This window comes from Cynocephalus volans, chromosome 13 (genome assembly GCF_027409185.1).
Source record: "Cynocephalus volans isolate mCynVol1 chromosome 13, mCynVol1.pri, whole genome shotgun sequence".
NCBI lineage: Eukaryota > Metazoa > Chordata > Mammalia > Dermoptera > Cynocephalidae > Cynocephalus > Cynocephalus volans.
Window position 1 is genome coordinate 42,247,486 of NC_084472.1, and position 22,536 is coordinate 42,270,021.

The window sequence follows — 22,536 nt, forward strand, 5'->3', positions numbered from 1 at the left end:
AGTAAATCTACAAAATCAAAAAAGAACTGTGATCCAAAATCCAATGAATTTTTGACCCCAACTCAAACATGAAAGAACACACAACATAACAAGAAAATAAAGATATTTTAACATATTAAAGGTAAAAAACCAGGTACATCTTATCTAGCTATTGGTCAAACTCCTAAAATGATTTAAATTCTCCATGGGTATCCAAATGAGAAAAAGACCTTTGAAGAGCAAGGAAACAGGTAGTCATAAATCTTAATAGGCAAGATTCCCTCCACATCTCTCTTCTGACTTACTCTTGGGTGTAAAATGAAGGTTATAAGCAGTTATTGCTTCACATGTTATCTTCTGTTTACTTAACAAAAGCTAATAAATTCTTTTAACCCCTTGCTGCCTCATGAATCCACCTAATTAGTGATTTTCAGTCACTTCTGAACTCTAAACCACACGGGTCAAATTTACCCAAGCCACATGTGCATCATCTAGCAAAACAGAGGAGGAAGACCTGGAGCTCACCAAAGCCTTTCAGAAACAACCCTCAGGAAACCTACTCTCAGGATACCATCCTGTTATTCTGGCTTGGGGTTTCCACATCCCTCCTCCTCAGTGCTGCACACTCCACAGGCTCCTAGGATTCCTCTTCAAATTAGTGTAGTGGCAATGCAGGTAGTGCCTATAGCTGGCACTGAGCCATAAGTCTGCACAGTGATAGCCCAGAAGCAATTGTTTAAAACCTTGTATACTAGCTGGCCTGTTAGCTCAGTTGGTTAGAGCGTGGTTCTGATAACACCAAGGTCCAGGGTTCAATCCCTATACTGGCCAGCAGCAAAAAAGAAAAAGAAAACAGAAAGGAAAACACTACCTTTAACAGCTGTTGGGAATACTTGCTAGTTTCTAAAATACTAACAAATTTAAATAAGTAATCTGTAAATGCTGGATCATAATTTTCTTGTACTCTATGTCTTTGTATTTCATACTGTACAAGTCAGAGAATATTAAATTGGTAATCTTAGCACTCATTTTATACTCTATCAGTGCTGTCCAACAGAAATATAATAAAAGCCACATATGTAATTCTAAATTTTTTCGTAGTGACATTAACTTAATAAATTTAAATTAATTTTAATAATATATTTAAACTAGTAGATAAAAAGCACTGTCATTTCAACATGGATTTTGTGATTTAAAAAAATTAAAATAAAAATAATCAATTTTTTTTAAGTGTCAATGAGATATTTTTTCATACTAAGTCTTCAAAATCTGGTGTGTACTCACAACACAACTCAATTTGGACTACCCAGATTTCAGGTGCTTAAGAACCACATGTAGTCAGTAGCTTTAATACTGGACAGTACAGCTCTAAATCATACGATAATAGCAGTATATGTCACAATGCCATGGCCATCATATTTAAACTCACATCATTTCCTCCAAATGCAAGATGAAGATTTTATTTATGTCCCTATACTGTGGGCAACAGAGATGCAAAACAAGAAAATTTCTGGCCTATCTAATGATACTCCAGCTTACTCATGTTTTCATACATTAAAAAGTATGACAACACAGCTTTTTAGGAAGTGTTTTCCCAGGTAAGAAATGTGATGAACCTTTCCTGAAGTTACCTATCTTAATAAATATTTTAATTGAGTGTAGAACACTAATGCCAAGAAAGGCAGTCACACAGACACAAGATATGTGTGATTCTTTCTAAAGAGGGACAGCTAGCTCAGAATTCATTACTTTGCTTCACTCCTTACACTTATTTTCAGATATTCTTCATTTGAACTTGTTTTACAGAAATGACAAAATACAGCAAGAAGTCACCATGCCTAAGCTTGGCTCTCAAAAAGGAATTTTTGGCTTGTTTCAATTAACATAATTTTCTCTAAGTTCATCCATGTTCCAGGCACAGAAAGGGAAATACCACATGTCCTCACCCATAAGTGGAAGCTAAAAGGAAGGAAGGAAGAAAAGGATGGATGGAAAGATGGAAGGATAGAAGAATGGGAGGAAGGAAGGAAGGACAATCACAATAATACGTTGAACTTTCAAAAGAAGAGAATGGAACTGAGGTTGGGTGGGGAGGTGTTAGCAAGAAACTGGTGAAGGTTGTGAAAAATGATTACATTGTATAATGTTGAAGATACTAAGTACCCTGGTTTGAGCACCGCATATTGCACACATGTACTGATATTGAGCACCCCACAGATACGTACAATTATGTTTCAATTAAAAAAAAAAGCAGGTGGGGAGACTTCTGGGAGGTCTCATATCACATATTTACAGTGGTAACATTATTTGGCAAAGAATGCTAATGTAATTTGTTCCACTGGCAGTTGTAAATATACAAACAAAAAAGAAGAAAGAATCGCTGGACTGTGAACAACAGATGGGACAGTCTATGCATTGCAAGATGTTGCAAAGATAAAGTACTGCCAGACACACAGCCAAAAACAATGCCTTTGAGAATCCACAGGGACCTGTGCAAAACTTCACCTCACAATCAATAGTTGTAGGTCAAGTCCTGGCAGCAAGACTTAAGACCTGGGAAAGTCACTTCATTGCTTTGGTCATCAATTTCTACTTAAAAACAGTAACAACAAAAAAACCTCTCCCCTTTATTTAAGATAATCTCTAAGGAGCTTACTAAGTAAAATTCAATAATGTGTTTTCCTGAAAACCTTGCTGGATCCCATTTTTTCTTATAAGTGATAACACTTTTTTCAACTTAGTCTTCAACCAAGTTTCAGGTCCTTCCCCCAGTGTGGGTATGATGAATAGGAACGGACATCAGAGCCCTCACTGGGTAAGGTTAGCCTGCTATGAATACTATCGAGAATTGTTTTCAGCTGTCTTTCTCCATCAACCTCTGACATCTATATCTTCAGTCAAATTTTTTTCAAGCAGATTTTTTTCACTCCACCCTGCAGCCTCCCAAAGGCCCCCAAAGTCTGCCCTCCACTACTTCAATTAACTGCTATGTACTGTACACAGAGGAATCACTGTATACCGAAATATGCTGGCATGATTAATTTTTTAATATACACAATACACAATCTGATTTCTAAAGAAAAGCCAATAAAAATATGACTAAGACTTTAAATCAGCATTATTTCTTTATCAAATTTAAATAAATAAAAACAAAAGTTTTTAGGGCTGGGATGTAACTGAAACATTACATATAAGAATGAAGGCAAGTTGAAGGTGCTACATTTAGAAAACACTTCATCAAAAGGGTAAATAGGATAGTTACATGTAACCACCAGTGAAGAAAAATATTTTCCTGAGACTGCTCTTCAACTCTTAAACATGAGATGAAAATTGCAAAAACAGCCTGGAATGTGGGTGGGGAAGCTCTAGTAGGGTTAGATATCATGATGAAGATCAATACAAACTTTGTAGATTTGCCATCTGCTATGATGAGGGGATAGGAGGAACAGCTGCTGAGGGAAACTGATAAATCACATTATCAATACTGCCCATTCCAGCTATAATATTAAGACAACCTACACCTTCATTCATAAGTAAGAATAAAGACAAAACACCAGATTAACATAACCAATACATCAATAAGTGACCAAGCAAATGCCGCAAGAGAAACTATGTGGCAAGCCAGGAAGACACCCCAATTCCTAAGTACTACCCATTTAAGAGGTCATAGGAGGCCCTGGTTCCTGGTCCTGTATTCCTATTGAAATCATATATTCCCTTTAACTAAATCTTCTTTTACTTGAGAGACCTTAAATGAAGCACTTCCTTATAATACAATGATTACTATAACTTCTAGGCTAAAGAAATTAAAATTGACAGCTACCTTTTACAGATACAATAAAGAAAATACCGCATTTCAAAATCTATAAAAAATAAACCACTGTTTGGGAGAACATCTCCCTAAATGCTTCTACAGTAAAAATAAAATAAAAATTTATGCAATGGGGCCGAGCCCGTGGCGCACTTGGTAGAGTGCTGCGCTGGCAGCGCGGCTACACTCCCGCCGCGGGTTCGGATCCTATATAGGACTGACCAGTGCACTCACTGGCTGAGTGCTGGTCACGAAAAAAACGACAAAAAAAAAAAAAAAAAAAAAATTTATGCAATAAAAATTTCAAATAAAGTAGTCAATTCAATTAGCAAAAAAGTAACAACAAAATAAACTAAAAATGAGATTTGGGGAAGGGGAGGATTAAAGGGTAAAGCAAAAGAAAATTAATTAGAAAGCAAAATACAGTCTATAAAGGCAGACACAAAAAAGGGAAAGCAAACAAATGTAGTCTTAACAATAAGCAAAGGAACACAAAGATCACCAATACTAAGCAAATTTCTATAAACTAAGAGAAAAGTACACATATCTATATCTTAAGAACTTTTTTCTTTCTTTTCTTTTTTTTTTTTTTTTGCAGATGGCAGGTCCCGGTATTGAACCCTGGCCTAAGAACTTATAGAGACAAAAATGATTTCCTAGAATACAAATTATTCCATCTGATTAATGAGGTAAATTATCTCTTATATGAACCACCCTCTCCCCAATCCAAAAACATCTACCCAGACAAGACAGCTTGATGAATAAATTCTACCAAGCCTTCAAGGAAAAGATGAAATCCTGTTCCTTACCTGTTTAAGAGAATAAAAACCAGAGAATCAAATACATTTATTAGAAGACAAACATAGAAACATATTGAACACAAAACCACAAAACTCAAAAAATATGTAAATTATTGGTTTTCAAACTTCAGCAGGTGGGTGTACCCAATCCAACCAAAGTTTTAAGTGAAAGCCTGATGAAACAGGCAGCCTAGTATACCCTCTACTCTTTCTCATTTCCCAAGATGGACCATAAGAAGTCTTTGTGTAATGTAATTTATAAACCAATATTAGCACATCAATGTTCCCTGTGAATGTAGACATAAAAGTCCAATATGTACCCAATACAGTTTAATCTAGGAATATAAGAAGGGCTTAACATAAATTTAGCAGATTATTTGGTTAAGATAATCTCTATGTTTGTCTTATAGTCACATACTAAATTTTTATGTATAAAATTATACAATATATGGGATTTCCTTTCAAATAATTTGGGGAGAGTAGGTAGAGACATAAATGAAAAAAGACTGGAGTTGATATATACTAAAGCTAGGTATTGGTTACATGGGGAATATAAGAATGTTTCCATAATTAAAAGTTTACTTAAACAGGGAGAAATGGGTGTAGGGTATATAGGGTCTCTGTCCGTACTATCTCCCTAACTTTTCTATAAATCTAAAAGTAGTCAAGATTTCACTAAACAAAAAATGTTAGTTTATTAATTTGTTTGTAGGTGGGGAAACAAGAGACTGTGGTCTAAATATCATTTCCCATAAAAGAAACCCACACCATCCTTGCTTAAATGGCTGATTGCTGGTCCAGGGTAGAAAATGCACAAGATGAACCTAGAACATTTTGTCATACCAAAAAGCAAAGAAGCTACCAGAGACCACTGGGATCTTGTCTGAAGGGCATAGAAAACATCTAGAATGGGCTCTTAGTAGCCCAAGATGAGACAATTTGAGCATCAATAACTGCAATGGATTCAAACACATCAAACATAACAAAATTTCATTTGTTCATAATGATACTTTGAAAAACTCACTGATCTCCTATACAGGATATTAGTGAACCAACTCATTATTATTCTGAAAATTGAAAATGGGAAACAATACAAGAAGATTTATTAGTTCAAGAAGAAAAGCCATATGATTACCTGGATAAATGGTGAAACAGCATTTGATAAAACTTCTTAATAAACAGGAATAGAAAGAAACTTTATTAACATGATAAATTACATCTATCAAAAATCAATATCATATATACTAAAGAAAGAACACTAGATCATAAAGATCTATGAAATGTACATTATGTTTTGTCATTCAACATTACTTCAAAGAGTCTAGATAATACAAGACAAAAAAATTTTAAGTAACATTTTCTATTTACAAATGCCAGGACTCTCTATACTATAAAAGAATCCACTTAAATCAACAAAATTTTTGTCAAATGTCCCACACATCAAATAGATTTTCGAATGACTGATAAGGAAAAACAACATTTTGGAAAACAAATCTAAGTAACATAAATGTATAAAATGCAAAGGAATATATCTTAAAATTTTGCAAGAGCTACATAAAAAACCCACAAGATATAAAAGAAGCCTTGAATAAATTAAGGATTATATCACGTTACTAGATAAAAATAATTAATACTAAAGATGTCAATTCTTCCCAACTTAAGTTATAAATATAATAAAATTGCAATGAATAAGTTGGACATCTTAAAAGACCAAAACTTACAATAAAGAATTAAATAAAATATGTAATATGGCAGATGGTGAGGAATAAAATGAATAATAAAAAAGGGAAAGGAAACAGGGAGTGAGGATGTAGAGGATTTGCAATTTTAAAGGGCGAAGGCCTCACTGAAAAGGCAACTGAATAAATAACTGAAGAAGTAAGAAAGCACCCAATGGATATCTGAGGAAAAGCGTTCCAAGGCAAAAGACAGCAGAAGCAAAAGTCTTCAAGAGGCAAGCAGGCCTATCACACGAGCAAAGTAAAAAGCCCACAACTACCCAACCAGAGTAATGCAGAAGAATGAGTATTAAGAGAGCAGAATGATAAGCAAAGAAAAAACAACAAGTCTGGGGAGGGAAGAGTTTAGCCTAAATATTTACCATAGAAAATAATGTCAAATGTTCGAGGTTAAGAAAAGACAGAATGAAAATGCTGAGCTATGATGGAATATACGTCGGTAGGGTGGGGAGCATCTGAAAGTGTTCTATAGGTGAGAAAGGAAAACATAGTAATTTCAGATTTACAAACCCATATTAAAATTTCAAGAGAAATTTCAAGAGTCTGTGAGAAAGTAATGTGTAATTCACAGCTAGTAAAGTGGGAAAACCATGAGAAAGAGAGAAGAAATAAAACCCAGTAGAAGGCAAGAAAACAGGTAGAGAGAAAAACACAAAAAAGTAGGATAGCACAAACTAAAATGAAGGAATTAAAAATAAATGCAAACACATTAATAATCTCATCAAATAAAAAGGAAATAAACTCTCCAGTAAAAGAACAACACTAGAGGACATCACTACAGAATCTGCAGACATCAAAAAGAACACAGGAATACTAAAAACAACTCTACTTACATAAATTTGTCAACTTAGGTGAAATGGACCAATTCCTTGAAAACACACAAACTACCAAAATTCACTCAGTATGAAACAGATAATTTGAATATCCTTCTAACTATTAAAGAAATCTAATTAATAACTTTAAAACTCCCAAAAAAGGAATCTTGGTCCCATATGATTTTAAAGGAGAATTCTACAAAACATTAAAAGAATTAACACCAATTCTATATACTTTCTTCCAGGAAAAAAGATAGAACACTTCCAAATTCATTTTATGAACCCGGTATTACCATGACACCAAAACAAGACAAAGATAGTATAAAAAATAAAACTACACAACAATATCCCTTACAGATACAGATGTTAAAATGCTTAACAAAACAGGAGCAAGTAAAATTCAGCAATATATAAAATGAATTACACACCACGACCAAGTGGGGTTTATTCCAAGGATACAAGGCTGATTCAACGTTTGAAATCAATGTAGTATGCCATATGTGTTACCAGCTAAAAAAGAAAAATGATCTAATCAATCAATGCAGAAAACGCATTTAACAAATTCAACAACCATTCATGATAGAAACTCTCAGCAAAGCAGAAATAGAAGGGAACTTCCTCGACTTGATAAATAGCATCTTCAAAAAAATCTAGGGCTAACATTATACTAAATGGTGAAAGACTGAATATTTTCACCCTACTATCAGGAATGAGGCAAGAACGCCTACTCATCATTCATCCAACATAGTGCTAAAAGTTCTAGCTAGTAGAAAAGGACAGGAAAAGGAAATAAAAAGTATAATGGGTTGGAAAGAAAAAACTGTCAGTGCAGTCAGCCCTCTGCATCCATGGGATTCATGGATTCAACAAACCTTGGATCAAAAATATTTGGGGAAAAAAACTGCATCCTGTACATGTACAGGTTTTTTTTTCCCCCTTTTCATTATTCCCCAAACAATACAGTATGACAACTATTTACATAGCATTTACATTGTAGTAGGTATTAAAGTTAATATAGAGATGATTTAAAGTACATGGGAGAGCGAGCATAGGTTATATGCAAATACTACATCATTTTACATAAGGGACTTGAGCATCTGAGGATTTCGATATTTGGTATCCTTGCGACCAATCCCCCCCAGATATCACATATATTGACAGATGATTCTATTTGCAGATGGCATGATTGTTTATATAGAAAATCTCAATGAATCTACGAAACAACTAAGTCAGTTCAGTAAGGTTATAGGATACCAACACACAGAAACAATTACATCATCACAGCTTTATATACTAACAATGAACATGTGGAAACAAGTTAAAAACACAACACCATTTATAATCACTCCAAAGAAAATTAAAATACATAGATAAAAAATCTAACAAACATGTACAGGACTTGTATAACTGAAAACTATAAAACATTGATGAAATCTAAGAAGATCTAAATAAATGGATTCTTCGTGGATTAGAAGACTCAACATAGTAAAGATGTCAATTTTCCCCAAACTGATAAATAAGTTTAACACAATTCCTATCCAAATCCCAGCAAAGCTTTTTGTAGATATAGATGAGACTATTCTAAAATTTATATGGAAAGGCAAAGGAACAAGAAGAGCCAAAGCAATTTTAAAAAGAACAGAGGAAGAGGAATCAGTCTATCTTATTTCACAACTTAGCTACAGTAACCTAGACTGTGTGGTATTAGTGGAAGGGCAAACACATAGATCAATGGATCAGAATAGAGAACCCAGAAATAGACCTACACAATAACGCCCAAATAATTTCTCACAAATGTATAAAAGTAACTCAATGGAGGAAAGAGAGTCCTTCAACAAATGGTGCTGGAGCAACTGGACAATCATAGACAAAAAAAAAAAAATGAAATTCCACCTAAGTCTCTCACCTTAGACAAAAATTAAGTCCACATGGATTATAGACTTACACGTAAAAATAAAAACATTAAAAAATAACAAAAAAAGGAAAATCTTCAGGATCTAAGGCTAGGCAAAGAGTTCTTAGATTTCACATTAAAAGCAAGACCCATAAAAGGAAAAATGATATACTTTAAAATTAAAATTAAAAAATTAAAACATATTCTGCAAAAAAAAAAACCCTTTATAAAGGGATGAAAAGATAATAGACTTAGAAAAAATATTTGCACAGTACATATCTGACAAAGGACTAGTATCTAGAAATATCTAGAACTCTCAAAACTCAACAGAAAAAAAAATCCAATTAATAAAAGGACAGAAGACATGAAGAGACATTTCATCAATGGGCAAATAAGCACATAAAAATATGTTCAGCATCATTAGCCATTAGGGAAATGCAAATCGAAACCTCACTGAGATATCTCTAGATACCTACCAGAATGGCTAAAATGAAAAACAGTGATAACACCAAATGCTGGTGAGGATGCAGAGAAACTGGATCACTCCGTACATTGCTGGTAGGAATGTAAAATGGTACAGCCACTCTGGAAAACAGTTTAGCAAGTTCTTAAAAAACTATACATACAACCACCATATGACCCAACAATTGCATTCCTGGGCATTTACTCCACAGAAATGAAGACTTATGTTCACAAAAAAATTTATGCATAAATCTTTATAGCACTTTTATTCATAACAGCCAAAAACTGTAAACAACCCAGATGTCCCTCAACAGGTTAATGGTTACAGAAACTATAAGGCCATACCATGGAATACTACTCAGTAATAAAAAGGGACAAACTATACACATAACCTAAATTTTCAGAGGATTATTCTGAATGAAAAAGGCCAAACCCAAATGTTACATATTGTGTGATTCAATTTATGTAACACTTTTGAAGACAAAAATCATAGAAATGAAAAAGAGATTAGTGGGTGCCAGAGATCGGGGAGGATGGGGGGAGTGGAGTGGACAGGAGGGAAGAAGGTGTGGCTACAAAATGACAATATGAGGGATGCTTGTGGTGATAAAAACAGTCTGCACCTTAATTGTGTCAATGTCAATAACCTGGTTGTGATACTATACTACCGTTTACAAGAAGATACTGTACTATAGTTTTCCCACTAGGGGAAATGGGATAAAGAGTACATAACATGTCTTTATATTATTTCTTACAACTGCAAGTGAATTGACAATTATCTCCAGTAAAAGTTTAAAATTACACAAACCAAGACTATCAAACCAGGTTTTAAAAATTCTTTTAATTCAAAAGCATGATATTCACAAGAGCCAAAGTTAAAATAAAAGAACACAAAAATGCAGGAGGAGGGAGAATTTAAAAAAACATATCAGGCAAAATTAACTGACCAAGAAAAATTCATCTAGGTATGTTAACATCAATAATAGTATTTAATACAAAAAGCATTTCTTTATATAGTCCACTACACAGAGTAAAAGTTTCAATCAGCAGGAAAATGTATTAAATTTTAACTACTAACAAGTTTAAAACATATTTTAAAAAACTGATAGAACTAAAAGAAAAAAACCTGGAAAAAAAAAAAAAACCCACCATTCAACTAAAAGATTAACATACCTCTGCTCTCTAAAAAATAAAAATAAATATATAAGATTTGAACAACATAATTAACAAGTCTAACTAGTGAACTTATATAAACTTTGCACCAACAACCAGAAGATACACACTCCCTTCAATTACAAACAAAAATTATAAAAACTGACCACATAGTCTCAACAGATTTCAAAGAACTGACACCATTCTGACGAACCACATTGCAATTACAAATCAATCATCAGATTAACTAAAGGAATTCCCACATATTGAGAAATTAAATTTTTAAATAACTCATACATTAAAGAATGCATAGTGGAAAATACAAAAATGCAAGTGAAAAAAATGAAAATGCCACACATCAAAACTTGTGTGATGCAGGAAACGCAATACATAGACATTTACGGTCTTAAATGTCTGTATTAAAATGCTGTAAATTAATGATAGGTATCCAACTTAAGAAATCAGAAAAAAAACAACAGAAAGAAACCCAAAGGTAGTATAAGAAAAGAAATTAAGAGCAGAAATTAGTGAAGTGGGGGAAGGATATATTTGCAGACTATCAGCTAAAAATGATCAAGAAAAAAAGGCATTTAAAAAAAAGAGGGGATAGTAACTACAACTACTACAAATAAGAGATTAACGACTAAATGGTGTAAATTCAAGAATATGGATGAAATGAAGAACTTTCTATAAAAGCACAACCTACCAAAATAGATTTGAAAATTGAAAAAATGAACAATGGTATAACCACAGCAATTGAATCAATGGTTAAAGAAGTGTGCCTCAAAGAAAATAGCAACAATTTTACAAGGAAGTTCTACCATTTAAGAAACAGCTCATTCTAATCTTACCTAAAGACTTGCAGAAGAAACAGGAAAGGTATTTTTAAATTATAAGTCAATATTACTCATTATTAAAAGCAAAAACCCTAAATTATCTTTAAACTGAATCCAATAACGGGAATAAAAAAAAAAAAGAGACAGATAGATCAAGGTTGAATTTATTCTTGAAACACAAGGTTGGTTTAAATATTTGAAAAATAGACCAATATAATTCATGTGTTAGATTACAGAAGACAAAATATATGATCTTCTCAAAAGATGCAGAAAAAAACCTTTGATGAAATACAACATCCATTTATGATTTTTTAAAAATTAGCAAACAAAGAAAGGAACATCCTTAACCTGAAAAGATTATCTACAATAAACCTACAGCAAGCATCATACTTAACTGTGAAACTTTGAAAGCATTCCCTTTAAAATCAGGAACAAGATCAGGATGCCCCCATCACAGCTTCTATGCAACATTGTACTGGAGATCCTAGCCAGCACATTAGGACAAGAAAAAGAAAGAAAAAAAAGCGTAAGAATTGAAAAGGAGAAAACAAAGAGGTCATTATTCACAGAAAGGACTGTATGCATAGAAAAATCCAAAAGAAATCTATAGATACTTATCACAATCAGGAGTACAGCAAGGTTGTTATGCAAAGTCAAATTGTATTTCTGTATACCAGCAAAGTAGAAAATATAATCATAAGAAGATAACATTTATGATTTGCTACAAAAATAAGGTGCCTAGAAATAAATCTAACAAAATATTTGCAATACTTTAATTGAAAATTATAAAACTTTATTGAAAGACATTGCAAAAGACCTAAACAGAGATTACAATGCTCATGGTTAAAAAAACTTAACAACAAAATGTAGTTCTCTCAAAACCCCAACAGAATATGAGTGTATCTATATCACTTGAAAAGATGATTCTAAAATTATACACAGGAGAAAAGAGCCAAGAAATTCTTTGTGGAACAACTCCAAGATGGGAGGGCTTGTAATAATTCTGTGGCCCTCAATGATCAACTAGACGGCTGTTTCAGACCAACCCTCCCTGTGAGAACTCAACAACTGAACATAATATAAAAAACACTGGTTTGAAAGCATGAAACACTTGTACAAAGACAGCAAGGACACGAGAGGTGACTTTGGAAGGACGGGAAGCCCCCAAAGTTGAGTCCCTTAATGCCTCTTTTCTCCTGGAGATATTTGCCAATAGCAAAAGGACAATGGAGAGGTTGAGAAGTCAAGCAGAACTTTAAACAGACTCATAGGGCTGGGGAAACAAGAGAAGATATTTGCAAAGCATAACCAGCAAGAGATGGTATCCAGGATATATAATGAACTCCTACAAATCAGTAGGAGAAAGACAGATGGCCCAATGTAAATATGAGCAAAAAACTTGGCAAGCCACACAAAAGATATCCAAATAGCCAAAAAATATATTTAAAGGGGCTAACGTCATTACTCATTCAGGAAATACAAATTAAAACCACGACACACTCACTAGAATGTCTAAAATTAAAAGGACGGATAAGGATGTGGAGCAACTGGAACTCTACTATTATCACTATTGAAAGGGAATGAACAAATACTACATGCAACAATAAGGATGGATCTCGCAAACAAAACTGAGGAAAAAAAGCCAGAAGCAATAGAATATATACTCATACTACATTATACAAATACAGAAATTCTACATTCATACTACATTATACAATTCCATTTATATAATGTTCAAAAACAGGCAAAACTAAATATCTTTTTGGATAATGAGGTTAGCCACTGGGAAGGGACTCTACGGTGCTGATAGTGTTCTTTTTCTTGACCTGCATGATGATTATATCGAGAAAATTCATTCGGCTGTTTTCTCATGAGCTGTGTACTTTCTATGTGTATGCTATATATCAAAAGAAGTCTGTTTTGATAGAAATTGTTACAAAGTTACAGTATTTCAAATAATGTGACCATGCTGTTAACATGTAAACAGATTAACAAACTGTAGTCCGGAGCCAAGATATAGACAGACAGACAGATAGATAAACAGACAGAAAGACAAGACATATGATGGCATCCGGATCAGTGGGGAAAAAATCTAGTGCACAAAAGGTGATGGGACAATTTGTTCTGGATCATCACTTCACACTATATACAAAATCAATTCCAAGTGGATTAAATCTTAAGTTAGAAACGCAAAAAACTATGCAACTTTTATAATATGATGAAAAGTATCTTCAAACACTCTATTGAAAAATTTCTCCAACTAGATTCAAAAGCACTATCCATAAAAACTGATAAACCCAACAACATTGAGAACGTCTCCTCATCAAAAGACACATAAAATGACAAAAAAGTGAGCCAAATTGACAGGAGAAATCTGTACCACATATACTCAATTATAGAACTAATACAAATCAGGGCCGAGCCCGTGGCGCACTCGGGAGAGTGCGGCGACACTCCCGCCGCGGGTTCGGATCCTATATAGGAATGGCCGGTGCACTCACTGGCTGAGTGTCGGTCACGAAAAAGACCAAAAAAAAAAAAAAGAACTAATACAAATCAGTTAAAAACACATTTTTTAAAAAAAATCTAGCACAAACATGAGCAAAAGACATGAATAGGAATCTCAGAAGAGGGAAGAAGAGTGGCCATTCAGCATAGTAAGAGATGCTCAAATTTATAAACAAAAAGAAAAGAAAACTAAGAGGTGGAATTTTATATTGACTGGCAAAAACTTTTGAAGTCTGACATAACTGTTAGCAAGAAAGCTGAGGAATGAAAACTTTTACACTGCTGGAGGGAGCACATAGTGATACAATCTTCTTTAGAAAACAGACTGGCCTTATCCGGTATTGTTGAATATGCACATACTCTTAAGTATCTTAGTAATTCTATTCCTAGACGTAAAAAAATAATCTAAGTGATTCATTTTCAGAAATAATTCAGGCCCAGGCCAAAAGTTGTCTGACTGGTCCAGCTCATTCCTGGGGGGCGTCCCCTGAATATGGTAATGAGTTACTAGCCCTTAACTGTTTACTTCAAATGGATAAAGTTATCCTTGAAATAGTAATGAGTTAATAGCCCTTTACTGTTCTCTTCAGTTCTTAAAGTTTCTCCTTGCACAGGGTTTTGGGTGGGCCTTTTTTGCAGGCTTGTCCTGAGGCCTCAGACAAAGAAATTTCCTACAAGGGGGTAGTAAATTGGGGTACTTTCAGATGTCATCCGGGAAGACTGTAAACCCCGGGAAGACTGTAAACTCTGTAGTACTCTCAGCCAATGAGGAGGTGGGGGCAGGGACTTGCGCACTAGGAAATAAATTGCTTGTTACAGCCCTTTTCTGTGTGCCTGCCCATCAGACACCTGAACCTAGCAAGGCCATAATTAAAGTCTCTCTTCACTGTACCTTGTGTCTACGTGTCCATCCTTTGGCCTTGGATGGGTGAGGATGTTTCTCACACTAGAATTTCTACAGTGAAACATATATTCACATTAAGTGAGATCAACAATGGTTACAAATAGCCTCATATCAGTGCAGACCAGGATTTTTCCACAAGTTTGCTGAAAATTTACAATTTTTTCCCCCCATTTCCAGGGCTTTTTGGATTTCAGAAGTGTGGATAAGGGATTTGGGGACCTGTAAGAAGAGAGAGAGAAAACAAAAAAAGGAAACTATACAAATTTCCACCAAGAGAATGAATAAACAGATATATTCATACAATGGGAAATCAAAAACAATGGTAAACAAAAAAAGACCCCAAATATATACACTATTATTTAATTTATACAAAATCTTAAAACATAAATAATATTTATATTTACCTATGCTAAAAAGCATGACACAGGCATGATGAATACAAAATTCAGCACAGCAGCTACCCTCATTGGTGAAGGTGGGCGTGGTCATAGTAGATGTGTTCAGGGAAGGGCACCCTGCTGAACTATTCAGTTGGGTGGTCAATACATGTATGTTTATTTACTTAAATTGTACCTATTATAATCTTTTGTACTATCAAATAACTTAAATACTCACAAAATTAAAATGAGTGTCATACACCTACATACACAAACCACTATTACAATGACCAATTCAGAGAACTGTCTCAAGAGAAGTTTTTAAAGAAGTTAGCATCCGCAGAAATAATCCCCCATAAATCAAGGACAGTTGCTATTTTTAAAAGAAGAAAACCAAAAAAGAGGATAGAGCTCCTACAAATTAAAAATGTAATTACTAAAATAAATTCTATATAAGAGTTCACAAAGTCAAGAAAATCTTCCAGAAGGTAAACAAATAAAATGTCAATATTCCAATACTGAGCTCTCCAATATTCACCCATCAAGAGACTCCGAGAAAAGAGAAATGGAAAGGGAAAAATTATCAAAGAAAGAGAAGGTAATTCCCTAGATTTGAAGACTCTTAGAACTGAAAAGGCACCCACCAGGAGGAATGAAAACAGGCCTACCACAAAACATTTCACAACACCAAGTATACAGAGACCATCATAAAGACTGTAAATGAAGTTACTAGAAAAGAATAACCATCAGATCTGCAATGGACCTCTTATTAGCAACACTGGGTATTTTAAATTCTTTCGGGAAAGCCTTTAAAGTTCTGAGGAGAAAAACTGTATTATCAACTTATAATTCTATGTCTAAACTTTGAATCAGGAACAAAGCTAAGTCATTTTCAAACATTCAAGAACTTAGAAAGTTTATCACCTGCATATCCTTCCTGAAACAATTTACTCAAGACTGTAGCCCAGTAAAATAAAAAAGGCATATAAAAAGAGAAAGACGGGCCAGCCCGTGGCTCACTTGGGAGAGTGCGGTGCTGATAACACCAAGGTCCCGGGTTCGGATCCCATATACGGATGGCCGGTTCGCTCACTGGGTGAGCGTGGTGCTGACCACACCAAGTCAAGGGTTAAGATCCCCTAACCGGTCATCTTTTAAAAAAAAAAAAAAAGAGAGAAAGACATGGGAATCAAACAACAGACCTAACTAGGAGTACAATGTAAAGTAATCCCAGGATGACAGCTAAAAAACAGGTCTAGAAAGCAACCTGCCCAAATTAGAAAGGAAGCCCAAGATTCCAGAAAGTCTATCAAGAAAAGCTGAATGGTTACAAGATGAAAACACAATATAATACTAAATTTTAAAAATAATTTCAATGAGCTCTCCTCACTCAAGCAGGACTTTGTTATATTTTTCCTTTAAGGAGCACAGATTTAATAACACAGAAGTAAAGTTCCTCTATGGCTCCTCACTACTTGGTTCTACAGTGACTAAAACTTTATCAACATACATATTTAAAAGGCTGATTATTCTCAATTTCTGGAATCTCCCTATAGCATTATTCATACTAGCAAAAAAAGTGGAAACAACTATCAATTCATGAGTTGATAAACAAAATGTGGTATATCCACACAACGGAATATTATTTGGCCATAAAAAGGACTGATGTACTGACACATGCTACAACATGGATGAATCCTGAAAACAGAACTTCCCCCTTCCTTTCCCTTAACCCATCAGGATGACCTCTAGAGTCCAGTTTGTATGACGGGACTCTAACCCCTGGCTATAGATGATTAGAAGTGGACCCTGACCTAAGCTCGGCCCATCAGATTCACTCTCTCCAAAGAACCGGAAGAGAGGTGGGCTGCTATTCTACTGGTCAGTTGGACTGAAAGGCAGCAAAGTGTAGGGCTGACGTATTTTGCCATGACCAGACAAGATCTCTGATACTAGCTCACATGGCAGTCTCAAAAACTGAAAACTGTCAGGAAACCCCTTAAGGTTCTCATCAAGTAATACCCCCAAGCCGAAAAAGCAAAGGCACAAGAGTCACTAAACCCCACTGAGGATGACCTTTCCCATAAGTCACAACCTCGAGTACAGATGCAGCACCAGCCAGATGTCAACTGCTCTTGTTGTCTGGGTGCACGTCCATAGGGAGTACTCCTGAAGAGCAATGGAAATTCTTTCAGCAACAATATCAGCAGCCAAATATGTGACATCCAGATTGGCTGACCATTTCCTCTACTGCTAAGAAGTTAGCCATAAAACTAATGCCCATAATCTTCCCTGGTCCTATAATTTACTTGACTATCACTGTGACCACCATTTTGAGAGCCCTAGATACTTCTCCCCCTTTCTTCCTTTCTAATTATTTTTCAATCAGTTGTCCTGATTTCCTTCCCCTATTACATGTCACATAAGGGTGTTATCATTTAATTTAGTCTATAGACTGCAGGATGATGGCCACGAGCTCCACCTAGGCTCAAAGCTACCTGAACAAAGCAGTACAGCTTGGGCTCTGAAGAGCACAGACTCTAAAGCTAGATCTCTAAAGTTAAAAACCCCAGCTTTTCCAGTCTCAGGCTATGTGATCTAGGTCAGGTTAATTTCTCTGTGCCTCAATTTCTTCACAGAAGTTTGAGAATTAAGTATGTATAGATGAAGTGCTCAGACCAGAGCCAGGCATGTAATAAGCACTATATTATAATGAGCACATGCCACCATCATCATAATCACTGTTTGCAATTGGGGGAGTAGGGTACAGTTCCTCTTCATACGTAGGGTAACACGGGTCTGCACTGAGCAGCTAAAGCAAAGACAATGGATAAATCCAGCATCTGCCCAGCCAGTACCCTCCCCTCCTCTGAAAGCTCTTCCCAGTTAGTCACCGTTGGTCACCTGATGTGAAATGTGGGAAGAGGGGGCCATCTTCTATCAAGTGCCAGGAGAAGCAAAGACATTTGATTTACAAGAAAAGATGATAAAGCCGACTCACAAAACAAAACGTAAAGAGAGAGAAGGAGGAAGGCAGAAAAACAGAAAGAGAAAAAAAAAAAAAAAACCTTTGGTTTCCACCACTTTCCAGTTTCTGGTTCCACTCCAACCTGAGCACTGACGGCCCTTTCTGCCCTACACCGGCAAGTAAATTCTCTGCTTTGTATTAAGCTTTGACCAACAATTATAAAAGTCTAATCCAAGTCCTGGAAAAGTTTTCATCAACAAAAAAAAACATGGAAGAGGAAAAATTGTATACATCTGTTACTACACAAAAATTAAGACTATATTGCAGGCAAAAATAAATTTAACTTCAAAGTTCTGTCTTCTCAACCCACTCTAACGTATGACTTGATGGAAGTGAGGCTTGGGCCTGGTTCTTTCAAAAGCTCCACAGGTGAAAAAAGCTCTACAGCTGGGTTTCTGAACCACAAAAATCCTTACTTATCAAATACGAACACACTTTTACCTCCTATCACGGTTCTCTGTATAAACTAATATGGGGTATAACATGAATTAATATACATTTCTCTTTACTAAAACTTAAATAACTCTTCTTGAAACAGAAGGAGGGAAAATGGCAGACAGTGTGCAAACTAACACTACCCCTTTAGAGCGGAACACAGATTCTTTTGCTGATGTCCACTGAAATACCAGGTGAGGAGCCAACATCCATCCCTAGCCTAAAAACAATAAACATAAAAAACTAAATCTTTTACCGGATTCCTCTTCCTTCTTATTCGAAAACATAACCCTAACATCGTTAAGTCTATGGTGTGCAAACTGTGTGGAGTTAATTTCAAGTTCACACTTCTACTTTAAAATACATTAAAAAAACAAAAAAACAAAAAACCTCAGGGTTTCCGTCCACAAATATCCCATTTATATTGCCAGTAATTCTGCGAACCATACAAAATAAATCTGCCTCATTTATCAGTTTTGTTTCAGTTAAGGACTCTCTGAAGGTTATCAAACTGGAGGCAAAATCTTTCCCCTTCTACCCCCACCCCCCCATTTCAAACCTATACTATACAAAGGTATCAACGATAAAGTTACGATCTTGTTCCAAGGCTAAGAAGAAAAAATCTTTCCTCTCAAGCAGAGTGCAGACAGACAAACCTCAAGACAACACGGACTTCGCGGATCATGGCACTGAGAACATATCAAGGTTTAAAGCCGATTACTGACGGCAGGGTTCCCAAAGGACCACGCTTCTCTCGAAGATGTTAGGAAGCACTGGTGGGGGGAAGGGGCCTTTTCTCGTGACAGACCTGACTAAACGGTAGCATCAGCCATAAGAGGAGCAGAGAGAAAAATTTCTAAACGCAACTTCACGTTTAAGAAAACAGTCTTCCACCAAGTGAGTAGCATGTAGACTTCTGAAGCGCCATGGACACGTACAACCCCTGCGAAGATGGAAAATCAAAGGCTGCTGCCCACCTCGGCCCTCAAGATGAACAGGGAAGTCGGCTTCCACGTGCCCCTCTTCGGGGGTGCTCCGGACCCCCGCGCCAGGTGTGCGGACGGCGGGCAGCAAGGACCGGCCGCTAGCCCGAGGCCCAGGCCCGCCGCCCCCACGCCGCCCGGCCGGCCTGGTCGGCTCGCTCCTCTCCCCCGCGCCAGCCGGGACTCCGGGCTCCGCCAACCGGCCCCCGCGGAACAAGAAGGCGGCGGCCAGCGACGTTGCGGCTTCTCTGCTGCCCCTCCCCTCTAGTCCCCTCCCCCGCGGCCTCCGCTCTCCACTCCCGCGCCCCCGCTTACCCTCAACTCTTCGAAATCCGCCATTTTATATCACCCGCGGGCGCCGCCGCTGCTGCCGCCACCGCACCCCCTCCCACTGCCACCAACGACGCCGCCGCCACCACGGCCGCCGCCTCCAGCACCATCCTGCACTGGGCGCCGCTTAAGACGCCGCGGCCGCTACCGCTGCCGCCGCTGCCGCCGCCGCCGGCCCGTCATGTGACCAGCGCGGGAGCCCCGCCCCTCGCTGTGCCCCCTGCCCACGCGCGCGCGGCCGCCTTGCGCCCGCCCGCTCCTGCGCCGGCCCGTGCCGCGCACGCCTCCGCCGTCCAGGGCTGCGGCCTGGCCTCGCTCAGCTCGCGTTGTGCCTCCCCTCCCCGCGCCGAGGCCGGTGCCGACTCCCTCCCTGAGGCGCCGTCGCGACTGCGGCATTACCCGCGGGCCTGGAGGAGGGCCTGGCCTCGCGAAGCGGCGGAGAAGAAGAGGAGGCGACTGGGACTCGTGGCAGGAGCATGCGGGAAGATTCTTACGGTGCCCTCCACACGGTGGCTGTGGATGGAGGAGCAGCCGCAAACAAAACCATCCCCCAGAGTAGTTGTGGCGGAACAATCTAAATATAAGTGTTGGGTAAGCCGTTGTTCTGATCTAATGGTGCAGGATGGGTGAGAGATCTCTTTGAATTGCTAATGCCCTCTGAGTATTAACCTGGCTCATTCTTTCTGACTTTGCAGGGCAGCTGAATGTCAAGGACGGTGTCGAAACAGTTGGGGGGTGGGGCTGGGGGAAATGTGAAATAAGAACGTTCAGAAGAGCCCTGATAAAAAAGTCGAGGGGTCAGGGAAATCTAATAGCTAGGAAAGAATGAAATACGAGGAAGAGTAGGTGGAAGGAAGCTTCATGGCTCCCCAGACGTGCTGATAAAGGATGAGAGAAGATGCTGAGTCAAGCTGCTCCAAAACATCGCGGGAAGGAGTCGGGTGTCAGGTTTCCTAAAGAGGTGGGTGGAACCCTCCCGTGAAAACTTTAAAACAATGTAACTTACACGGCCCCGTTTAATATGGCTCCTATCTAATATCTCTTCCCACTGCCCTTCGTTCCCCAACACTGCAGTTCTTCCAGTTCCTCCTTCAAATTTCCCTTCCACCCCTCCCCCTCCAAGCTTTAAGACCTCTAAATGTTGCTCTTTGGCCCAAGAATAATTTCCCACCCGCCTGTAACTCCCTGTTCATCCTTCAAGTCTCACTTTAACTGTCACTTCTTCAGATTTTCCCTCGCCCACATCCCCCATTCTCATTCAAACCCCTCTCATGACTTTTCATAGGACCTTGAACTTTTCCTTCATAACATGTCACCATGTTAATTATGTAGGTATTTGTATGATTATTATATATAATTAAAATTAGGGTTGAAAAATTTATCTTAAAAAAATTTAAACCCACTAAAATGTACCGACTGATAAATGCCTGACAAATAGTTGTTTAATGAATAAAGGAATGAATAGTGTCTAGACTAAGCTTGGCTCGTTCTTGCTCTTAGTTTATTCTCCTTAGGGCTCCCTTTATACTTAGTAGAATTTGACATTGTTTAACCAACATCAAGTGAATGCCACTGGGCTAGGAGCATTGTGGTAACAAAAAGATGACTGAAATACTATACAGCTGTATTGCCAAGGAGCTTATACCCACGAGGGAACAACATAAACACAAAACTGAAAGAGAAGCAAGACCCCGCTGAGACTTGTTTGTAATGTTCATTTTAGTTGCTTTCTAGCAAACATTTCGCCCTTCCCTCAAAGTGTTGCAGCGTCCCTCAAAGTGTTGCAGCGGATGGGTTTGAATGCAAGGAGTGTTAGGTGCTACCCCAGAATGGTGCTAAGCCAATAAGACCTGTTATATTCTCCTGGCCACAGTGATTAGATCAGAGCGGGATATGTAAATCCAATTACTACTGGGTGTTTCCAGACCTTGTCAGTTAGATCAAAAATGGGCCCATGCCCCAAGGCAGGCCAGTCAGAGGGAAGTCTGGGACATTGATTCAGTATTAGAGAAGAGACTTTCTGGCATGTGGAACACTAGCCGTTTTGCTACAGTGAGGAGCCATCCTGAGGACCAACCCTTCTCATGAGCAAAAATCACGTAAAAAATCAGAATTGATTTCGACACTCACCCTACCTTCATACTCATGTTTTCTTAGTTTAGAAAGTTTAGACTGCTTTAGATAGTTTAAGTTAGATTTTCTATTAGTTGCAACCAAAAGAATTCTGAAATAGGGTGCTAGTTTGTCTCCCCAGAGCAGATTATTAATTTGGCATCTTTTCCAAACTATAATAGTCATTCAATATTTGTTTAAAGGAAAGACTGAGTGGTAAAGGGTGTAAAGGACACCTCCACTATTGTGAGCAATTCAGCTCTGGTCCAGATTTATATAATCTACTCATCAAAAAGAAATCCCTGCACTCACTTGGATCCAACTTCCTCATAATAGGGAATAATATACCCTTGGAGGAGAGTGGGGAAGGA

The 22,536-nt window shown here is 37.4% G+C and overlaps 2 protein-coding genes across 7 annotated transcripts in view; one reads left to right on the forward strand and one right to left on the reverse strand.

Annotated features, from left to right (window-relative positions):
- PIAS2 (protein inhibitor of activated STAT 2) overlaps positions 1-20,603 on the reverse strand; it is a 114,708-nt gene extending 94,105 nt beyond the window's left edge. Inside the window, exons 1-3 of one of the 6 annotated variants that reach the window (XM_063076605.1) lie at positions 20,453-20,603; positions 11,884-11,972; positions 9,515-9,623 (exon numbers count right to left, since the gene is read on the reverse strand). The gene's annotated coding sequence lies outside the window, so the exon portion shown is untranslated. Of the gene's footprint in view, positions 1-9,514; positions 9,624-11,883; positions 11,973-19,717; positions 19,927-20,038; positions 20,250-20,452 lie in introns of those variants that run through there. The other 5 variants (XM_063076601.1, XM_063076603.1, XM_063076604.1 and 2 more) reach the window with 5 other exon arrangements.
- On the forward strand, positions 19,692-21,514 carry LOC134361623 (uncharacterized). Its single transcript, XM_063076638.1, has 3 exons — positions 19,692-19,959; positions 19,992-20,644; positions 20,749-21,514. The coding sequence occupies exons 1-3, from the start codon at positions 19,692-19,694 to the stop codon at positions 20,755-20,757; spliced, it is 930 nt and encodes a 309-aa protein (XP_062932708.1). The 3' UTR covers positions 20,758-21,514.
- Positions 21,515-22,536: the final 1,022 nt, after the last annotated feature.